The sequence below is a fragment of the Tachysurus fulvidraco genome, chromosome 7, assembly GCF_022655615.1.
Source record: "Tachysurus fulvidraco isolate hzauxx_2018 chromosome 7, HZAU_PFXX_2.0, whole genome shotgun sequence".
In the NCBI taxonomy this organism is placed as follows: domain Eukaryota; kingdom Metazoa; phylum Chordata; class Actinopteri; order Siluriformes; family Bagridae; genus Tachysurus; species Tachysurus fulvidraco.
In genome coordinates, this window is record NC_062524.1 from 15,552,589 (window position 1) to 15,562,826 (window position 10,238).

Sequence of the window (10,238 nt, forward strand, 5' to 3'; positions counted from 1 at the left end):
CCAACGTAATGGTAATTGGTTTTATTGGTAACACTAATTCCTAATTATAGGTGTGTAATTGGTGCCATGTGATGAATTGACAAACTATCCAAAGTGTGTTTCCACCTACCCAGTGTTTCTGGGATAGGCTTCAGATCCACCACCACCCTGGTAAGAATTCACTAGACACTGAGAATGAATAAATGAATGTGTTTGATTGGTTCATTTGGCAGCTACTCCAGGTTGGTACCAGGTTGGTAGCATGGGGTAGCCAAGTGGTTAAGCCGTTGGACTACTGATCGGAAGATTATCAGGTCAAATCCCTGGTCCACCAAACTGCCACTGCTGGGCCCCTGAGCAAGGCCCTCAACCCTCAATTGCTCATTTGTATAAATTGAAATAAAATGTAAGGCAGTCTGGTTAAGGGAGTCTGCTAAAACCGTAAATGGCAAATGGCTAGCTATTGCCAGAGAACAGGTTCCTTAGATTTGCTTAGGAATCAAATAAAAGATCACACTGGTTTTAGCTGCCACTTTCGGCTAGGTGAATGTGGCAGCTAAGGTGCGTTTGTGGTGCTCTTATTAGGTAGCAAAGATGACCCAGTCCCTTTCGCAATGTTGATTCTTAACAGAAAGTGACAAGTAGCACTCTCCAGCAAGTGTGTTCTTATTTATCCTGTCCAGCCTCTGCGTGAAAATCAATTGATTTTTGGATAGTCTGAGCACTCTAGTAGTGGGTTGGATGAGAATACGCGAACCTTCACATGCACGTGCAGTAGCTTATGTCAAGAATCAACTTGCTATAACTTACTATATACCAAGAATGGTGTATTTGTTGAAAGTTTGTCTTCTCATGTTCTGAGATTGGAAGAACTGCGATATATTGGGTTAGCTAAGATAAAGGATGCAATTGGCTTAGAAGGTGCTGCAACCTACCTGGGCTCACTGGGTGGGAAAGGTTCTCTAGTCCTTAGTCTTTAATTATCTGTTATTTTGAGTGATACTGCATTGTAATGTTCCATGATTTGCATTTACATACGTATGTCCTGTGTGGTGTGAACAATTGATAATCGAAGATAAATGTTAGTATCTATTGTCCACAATCAACTAGAAGTGTCAAGCAATAAACTCTATATACCCATAAGGCTGTGTTTGTGTTCTCATGGCTAAGGTAGGTTGGGTGTATTTGCATAAGCTCTTACTGGGTGAGGAAATTGAATAGTCCTGAATCTCTCTCTCTTTATTTATTTGTTTGTTTGTTTATTTATTTATTTATCTATTTATTTATTTATTTATTTATTTATTTTTGAGTGATGCTAGTCAACCGTTTATATCTGTCAAGTGTTGGGCACTTAATACACTCCAGACTCTCCAGAAATCAATAATGTGATAATGAATGAGGATTCCCAATTGACCAAATGCTCAAGTGGGGCCTTGGGTTAGAAGATATATAGCTAGCAACCTAAGTGGAAAGATCTTGTATCCTCTGAGGTCATTTTAGGTTACATTCCCCTGCTAATCAGAGTGGGATCTTTAGCTATGGAGCTTGTACTAAAGCTCTGCTCTCTGAAAGATAGTGTCTGTTAGGTCAAAGATGTAGAGAATTGATCAAGCAGAGAGTTAGGACTCTCCTGAAACACTTCAGCAAACAATAATATGATAATCGATGAAGATTCCCAGTGGACCAAGTGCACTAATGAAGAACACATGAAGCTAGCATCTGCCAGTGATGGCCAACCCTGTGGCTAAAGTGCAGGAAAGACCAACAAATCTGGTTTATAAATGTGAGAATGCTGGCATAATGGTTTGACCTGTACTGTATGTGTTTAAATGCTCAGGAAGTGGTCACGTTTCCAGGGGATGCTTCCAGAGGATGCAGAGACAAGCAGTTTGAGTTTATCATGCATCAAAAGTAGTTAGTTTGCAGTGTTATGACAGCTAGTTTACATGGTCATACATAAAATTACAAACCATATCAGTATGAGCCAGACCTGTCTGTTTTTCTATCTCTTTGTGTGTGTTCAGCTTCTGGTGTACATCAAAGCTGTCAAGCTCCAGGACCCGTGAAATGCACCCATGCATACTTCAGCACGTTCTGTCTGTTTAAAGCATCCGATTCGCTCTAATGAATAGAGCAAGGATTAACTGAGGAACAGACCAAGGACTGCATGTTACTTGTAACGAATGATAGCTAGGTGGTTAGAATAAAGTTCATGCTTGTTTGCATCCTGGCAGGAAGATGATGTATGTACTGTATAGAACATTATAGAGTTTAAAAGACTAATATTGTCATAGACATGAACATCAACAACATGGCAGAATGGTAGATGCTCTAAACTCTTGCCTGAATGGTTATAAAGAGTCTCGAATCTTGGGTCTGGCCCCAACTGAGACTTTAATAATCACTTAATCACTTAAGTTCCATTTAATAAATCATTCAAAGCTAGAAATATAGAAACAACCTGACTTGACATTAACATCAACATTTACAGCTAGAACCGTGTTCGATATCAGGCAACAGTTCATACTTTAAATTAGAAGTCATTTTCTACAAATTACAAACAGTTAGAAATTGAGACTCAGAGAGTCCCATGATTCCAACAGGGTTTTTTCACAGCTACTTAAAGAAATTAAACCTTTTTTTTGTGAAGGTTTTTGAGCACCAGCGCTATTGGCTGAAAAAGTTCCCCCCTCAAGCTGTGCATAAATGAGTGCCACCATCTTGGAATTGTTCTCTTCGCTTCGCTTTCCCTTGCTTTAGTAACTGCCCAGGCTATTTAATTAACTTCCAGCAGCCCAAGCAATACATCATACTGTCCTGTCAACTTCCCATAAAAAGGAGTTTTTTTTTTCACTTCTTTGTCGTGGAGATAGCAGGCGTTCCTTCAGACCTGCACAATGCTGGAGAGAACTACATGGGGTGATATGATAGAGAAGTGTGGCAGGGCTCGGTGAAAGTGCTTTTGAAACATCTGTCCAATCCTCTCTCAGGCTGAATTTGTCAAATCAGTCTCTCTCTCTCTTTATCTCTCTCTCTCTAGAATAACCATTGGTGCACTCGATGGCTTATTCTATCCTTGCTATTTCATTGCGCTGTATTCCTCGCAGGAGGGGTGCTGAGACGTTACAACACGAAAGCCAGCAGCAAAAAGTAACGTGAAGGAAAAATAGATGTTTCTGTCAATTTAGGTGGAGAATGTGGTGTCTCCGAAGGTCCAAATGGTGAGCTAAATCAGCGCTGACAGAGGCTAACACTTTAAAATGTGACGTTAAAAGTCTGAGGGTTTTAGTGGAGGGAATTAAAGAGAGCAACGCGTCCTCGTCTCAAGCTCCAAGCTGCCCGTTACAATCAGAGTGCGAGATACAGGATGTGATGACGGTCTGTTTACGAGAGAGAGAGCGATGCAATCAGGGAAGAGATAGACATCAGGTAATGAAGATAAAGCAATAGAAAGAGTGAGAGAGAACACAATGCAAAACTGGTGAACGACTTGTTTTCTTTCTTTGGTGCTGCAGTACTTTCATTAAGATGCATTAAATGTATCAATCTCTTTCTTTACAACAATGTCACAATAGTCCAAAACGTGATGCACTAGGAGACACGATAGAAGTGTTTAAATTCAGTGTGAACTTTTTTATGGCAAATTCACCACAATACAAAAACACACAAACAGAGAAAGATTATTAAGAGCTACATTTCAAAGGATGAACACAGAACAGGTGAACATGTTAGGATAACAAATCAGTAGCAGAGACAGGGCTAGAACCTAAAGATGACTCGAGAATAAGGTCAAGAGACGCTTGTCATGGTAAACCTTATAGCGAGTAATGCTAGTTGACAGGCCAAACATCTGGAGTCACTGGTGTTGTAGTAACTCAGGGCTCAGGCCTCCAGGTCTGTTCTGTTCATTTATTCATTCATTCATTCATTCATTCATTCATTCATTCGTTCATTTTCTACCGTCCAAAGTTCTCGGGTCACGGGGAGCCTGTGCTTAGGTGTCTTAGGTGTCATCGGCCATCAAGGCAGGATACACCGGAGTGCCAACCCATCGCAGGGCACACACACACTCTCATTCATTCACGGACAATTTTCCAGAGATGCCAATCAACCTACCATGCATGTCTTTGGACCGGGAGAGGAAACCGCAGTACCCAGAGGAAACCCCTGAGGCACAGGGAGAACGTGCTAACTCTACACACACAAGGCGGAGGCGGGAATCGAACCCCCAACCATGGAGGCGTGAGGCAAACGTGCTAACCACTAAGCCACCGTGCCCCCTGTTCAGTTCGGTTTCCCTAATTATATTTTACTGCAGAAACCCAAGCATAAGTCAGCAGATATTCTGCGTTCACGTTCATGATCCTTCTTTCGCAAGTCAGATTCAGTCACCATAATGGTACACGATGATCCTAAAATCCTCCAATCACAATACTGATTTCCGTCCCATCTGCGCTTACAGCTGAATGCATGGATGACTTATTAAATTAGTTGGCATTATAATCTTCCAGGAAATCACGTGTGGAAGAAAAGTCGCAGAGTGAGGTTTGCACTTTCAAACCTTATGTTAAAAAAAAAAAGGAAAAAGTCTGTTCTCGTTCAGTGCCGAGCGCCCCTGCGTATCCATTTCAAGGACTTAATTATAAGGAAGCTGAGTAATTAAAGCTTAGCGCTGCTAGCTTTTGAATTCTGCTGCTGGAGCGTTGAAGTGCGAGATAAACATGTCTGAATGAGTGTGCAATCTCTGATCCTCTAAAGAAAGCTGTAAAGCAGCGATGGGTAAAAGCAGTACAGCTGCGGAAAAGTTTATTATATTTAAATCCTCTTCTATTAAATTCAGTCTCACGGCAGCGTGGAAGTAAATCCATGAACTGTTTAAGACAGATAAGCAGCAAATTAGCAACATAGCACGCTACATTTCACAGAAATGTGTTTTAACATTCGAATTTTAAAACACCAAAGTCTGATATTATGAAATGTTAGAGGACTAACAGGCAGCTCATTTTTACTCTTAATTACTACATCATCAAACTGCCTGCTTGCTGATGCGTACGCTAGCGTAACATGACTAGCATAGTCTCTGCACCATCGTTACGTACAGCCTTTAGGATCGATTTGTTTTCTGTTGTAAATGTTTTGAGATGATATTTTAACAAGCTGAGAGAAGGTTCCACTAAAACATTTTAAACACAACGTTCCCACAATGTTCGAAAAACAGAACAGTGGTTTTGCCAACACAAGGCTTAATAGTGGAAATGAGAAATGTTACCACAACCTTGTAGGAACGTTCTTCTTAGAAACATTCAGAATACGTTCCGCTAACACTTGATCCTCTTGATTTCAACGTCCTAGAACGTCATCGTGTGACTTATATATTTATACTTATTTACTTAAGGATTTACAAAAACTACTGGAAGTGTGATGAAGTGCTATCTCAGGGGTGTGTTGATCCCAAATCAGCTTCGATTCACTTCCTGCTGGTTCCTCAATTCAGAGTCGAATGGCTTTTGTGAGATGGCTTTGTCTTCGTTAGGGTTTTGTACAAAGAGAGCATATGGTTTTCCAGAATGTTCCTCATGGCGCTCTGTTATGTTCTGTTGAATTCCACGGAGACTTGGAGTTAAATATCAGCAAGTGTTGCACACCTGAGCCTCCTTAGCACTTCCTTGCTCTGTCTGTTTGTGTTTGATTAACCTTTCCCTGTGTGCTAGCGGACTTACCGTGAATCTTAAGCATCTTGAGCAGCTGCTTCGCACAGGTTCTGTGACGGTGATCCAGAAGCAGTGCACTCTGGGAAGGGGCAACGGATCGAGCCGTGCGTTTTTCTTTCCCCTCTATGTGCTCGTGCGAGGTCATGTGACTCAGAGGTCCTGGCATTTCAGCAGGTTAATGAAGTGTGCAATGTGCAGAGACGAGTTTGTGCCGTCGCTGTCATTTGTAAGCCGCTATGTGTTTGTGCTATTTTGGGATTCACAATTCGTCCTTCATTCACCTCTCGCCTTCTCAACAAGTCAGCAAAGAAAACACTTCCATCTCTTGCTCCCTCTGTTTACCCCGACTTTTATTTTTCTTTTCTCTCCATTGCTCCATGCTTTTTTTTGTTTGTTTTGTCTTTTTCCTGTCTGTCCTCTCTCTAATCATCTCCACAATATCCATATGCACACACACTTACACACATTAGCATGGTAAACAGGGTGCTAGTGAGGCGTTTTCATGCCCGTGTGAGAGCAGCAGGCGTTAATGAGTGCACATATCTCCGCTGGGAGGCTTTAACTTTCCTCCTAAAACCACCCTAAGGGCTTCATCTTTCCCTCTTTCAAAATGGAAACTGCTGCTACATGTACTATAAATTCTACTTGAAGAAGCACTACAAACAGCGATGCTAATATCTTAGTTTAGCATGGAGTTTGGTGAATGGTGCAAACAAGGAAAGCTACGTGCCAGATTATGAGCTATTTAGGGAGTTGGAACTTCGACAGATTCTCGACATTTGTTTATTCGCTAGCACCAACTATACAAATCAACCCTTTAATGCTAAAACATCTTTGGCCTCCACTAGTGTTCTTTTGTGAGTAAAGTTTTACTCGTTTGCATTTTATATCTTTATCACACCACCCATCACTTTGATTATTTTACTACAAGAGCATGACACCGGAGCATTTTTATTGCTTACATAACTCACGGTGTAACCGGGATCGACTGCGTTCCTCACCATGCCGAGGCATATGATAAGCTCATCTTCAACAGATTGTCTCAGTCATTTCGAGTGGACTCCGAGACAAACGACAGGAACAGGATGAAAGCACAGTGGAGCAGCGAACGTTAGAGAAAAAAAAGACGGAGTGACAGATGTGACGTCTCGGATGTCTGCGTTCAGACACTCGATTCCTTGTTTGTGTTTCTGTTTGGACAGATACGCACCATCAACACCACACACTCCATTATTCATAATAATTAGCTTCTCCTTCTTTGTCTCGCTCTTGCCATGTGGAATATTCCATCTCTGTGAGTTATGGTGGAGATCACAGTCTCTGCCGTGTCCTTCAGCGACTCCATCGCACTCCGGAGTTTGGAGTTTGGTTGATAAACACAGAAGCGATGTGCGAGAGGTGAAATTGGGGATTCGGTGTGGCTTAGCAGATAAACCCTGCTCACAGTCATCAGCCTATGCAGTCGCCAATCAAACACTGGTGTAGGAAACAGACAGGGATAACATGGGAAATAAGTGCTCAGTGTCCCAGAGATATTACACCCACATACACACACACACACGTTTCTTTAATGTTCAAATATAAAAACAAGCAAATATACGAAGCCTAAGACACAATGAGCGGAATTATTTCATGTAGAACATCATCCACACCTAAATCAAACACCTTCATTAGTATGCATCACAGACTCCTCCAACTCCTGAGACCTGAGCTCTCCTCCATACAAAGGAAGTGCGTCTAGCCAATCAGAATGCAGCCCTCAAGGTTCCATGATCCAATGATCCAGACTCATAAAACGTTCCAGACTCATAAAAATGATCCAGACTCATAAAACGTTCCCCAGTTGTTCCTCTGGGCGAAGGTGTAAATCTGTAGAACCATGTAGAACCCTATAGGACCCTGTAGAACCCTGTAGCAGTGTTTTCCTTTCAGATAGGCCTGCGATCCACTGTCTTTGTTTATTTTGAATGGTTTTATTCTAAGTTGGTGGAAAAAATGGAAAAATCCACTTATGAGGTTAAAATCAAACACCTATACTGTGAAGACTCAAGACGTTACTGTGTCCTCAGGAAGGTACCAAGTGTTCTTCCAGCTCGTGAAAATCTCTCTGTATTATCTCTTGAATTCTGGATAAAACTCAGATCATTCAGAGATTTTTGGCTCTGAATGTAGAACAAAAAAAGTTGATAAGGTTTAAAAGAGGAAACTGATCTCTGTCATCAAAATGATAGAGGATACATACTAGGTGGTTGTGGTAAGTTGGGGGATGTGTAATGTCTGTGTAATGTGTGTAACGTGTGTGTAATGTGTGTAACGTGTGTGAACGACTCACATTCCTTATTTCCTTTCTTCTTTCCTGGCCTCTTCCAGATCTTTCTCAATGCCAAGTCCATCCGCATGCCCAATCTTCCTCATGGCAGCATGGACCCGCTGCTCAGCCCGGGCACCAGCTACCCTAAACACACCGTGTACGAGGTGTGTGTGTGTCCGAGCGGCAAGCTCTACCTGTCCCCTGCTGACAGCGCCTCCACCTGCCAGACCTCCAACAGCGTGTGTTTATGGAGCTGAGAGCGGCGTTGGGGCAACGCCCGACACCAGAAAGGCCTTCCTTTTCTTCCTCCTTCCCTCTTTCCTTTCTCATTCTGTTCATCTCTCTCCACCTTCACGTCAACAACAACTCCACTGAATCTTATTTACAGGGTGGATTTGGTGTCACTTACATGGAGTGTGTGTTTTCTTCTCATTTATTATTCACACTTCATTTTTTTTATTTCATTTTTTTTATCCATTCATTTTTTTTCTTCTTTGTCATTTACATTCTTTTTCATTCCCTGCTCATTGTCCTTCCTTCTTTTCCGCGATCCCTTATCGCCTCCTTCCCTCTTTTCTTCCTTCAGGAATTCAGGAATCGGAACAAGCTCGGCTTGATCGCGGCCTCATCTGCCCAGTCTGTAAATGGAGCAGAAACTGGTTTCGGAGCGTATTTTCCCCTCTCTTGTTTTTTGGTACTCCTATTTTTGTATGCCCCTCTTCCCCAGTGGAGACTTATGGGAAAATTAGACACGAGGCCGGACCAGGCTAATGAAAACGAGCACACACACACACATGGCTTGTGCACGCTCGAGTGTGTGTGTGTGTGTGTTTTTCTAAAGAAGCGATACACAGGTGCCTTTGCTGTTGTCGGAAAAGCACACGTTCACCCGCAACCATCCTCCAGTCCCAGCAGAAAACACCGGCAAAAAGAGGAGCGCTAATTAACGAACACTTCAAACAGGAAGGACACATCCAATGTAGTCCACTTCTGTCCTTTTCCTTTGGTTGGTTTTTTGGACTTCTCTCTTTTTGGGAACAAAGCACAAGATTATGCCATGTATATAAGAAACTCAATAAATAATAATAAAAAGATAAAGTTTATTTTAAACATTTTGTATCCAAGAATGTTTGATGATCTTTTTTTTTTTTAAATCTTATAATTTTTGCCACCTTAAAAACAACTTTCGGTGTATTTGTGTTTTGGATTGTTGCAAAAAAGATATAATTTTTATTTTTTCTTATCATCGACAGACCAAAATCCACACATCGACAATCCCGGGTAACGTTTCCTCTCTCCACTGATCCTGTACACATTTAATATGATTGAATACAAATGAAACTCTTCTGTTCAGCTGATTTTGGATTGTATCATGGTTCATATAGTACAACTGTATGATCTAGTGTTTTACATAGAGTTTTACATAAAAAAAAACAGAAAAAATACAATCTTAAAATGTATCTGAATAAATATCCATTGATTTATTTTTTATTGGCGAGCGATGATTTGTCTGGAAAATCTTGTTGCTATGCTACATTTCTGGAAGGAATTAGAATGATGTCGATTTTTGGACAAAAAATTCTTGAGTTTTGTTTCCTGTTTAATGAAAATATTCAACGCTATAATTTAATAACATCTTTAATAAAATACAATGTGCTTTGATGAAAAGAAAGGATCAGTAATGTAGTGAAACACAATGGAAAATGTTTTAAATGAAATAGTTTAATTTGTGAAGAAAAAAACCCACAAAATTCAACAAAATCTGTGCCATTTTCCAATGATGATGTGTCAGCGATATTAAAGAGAAACGCAGGGTTAAAGACATTGAGCACATGCTCTACTCACAGTCCCACAATGCAGTGCAGCCGCACTGAGTTAAAGCAGAGCCGCGGTTCGGTTAGCTAGAGCCTAAAGAAACACTGGACAGAGGCTGATCTGATGGAGCAGAACGAACAGACGAGGATGTGATGAGACACAAGGACAGATTAAAGGACTAAAGCGCCGCTGCATCGCTCTCTTTAGGTATAGATGAAGCAAAGTTTAATTTTGAGTTTGTTTAAAAATCGCTAATTTAAATCCCTGAATTCTGACTTTTAAGCAAACAACTGGAATTTCTACTCAGACATCTGAAAGAAGAAGAAGCAGAATCTGTCATGATATAGAATGCCATAATTCAAAGCCAGAGCAATTCCCATTGGCGTTACTATCAGGCAGTGTGCAAAAGTTAGGGATCGTTA

At 41.2% G+C, this 10,238-nt stretch overlaps 1 protein-coding gene across 2 annotated transcripts in view; it reads left to right on the top strand.

Moving 5' to 3' along the window:
* The window catches only part of LOC113635411 (zeta-sarcoglycan), a 128,298-nt gene extending 118,866 nt beyond the window's left edge, over positions 1-9,432 (top strand). For both annotated transcript variants that reach the window (XM_027134802.2, XM_027134803.2), the window contains exon 8: positions 8,061-9,432. In XM_027134802.2, the coding sequence (XP_026990603.1) occupies positions 8,061-8,258 (198 nt within the window). In that variant the 3' untranslated portion in view covers positions 8,259-9,432. The remainder of the gene's footprint in view (positions 1-8,060) is intronic.
* The last annotated feature ends 806 nt before the right edge of the window (positions 9,433-10,238 follow it).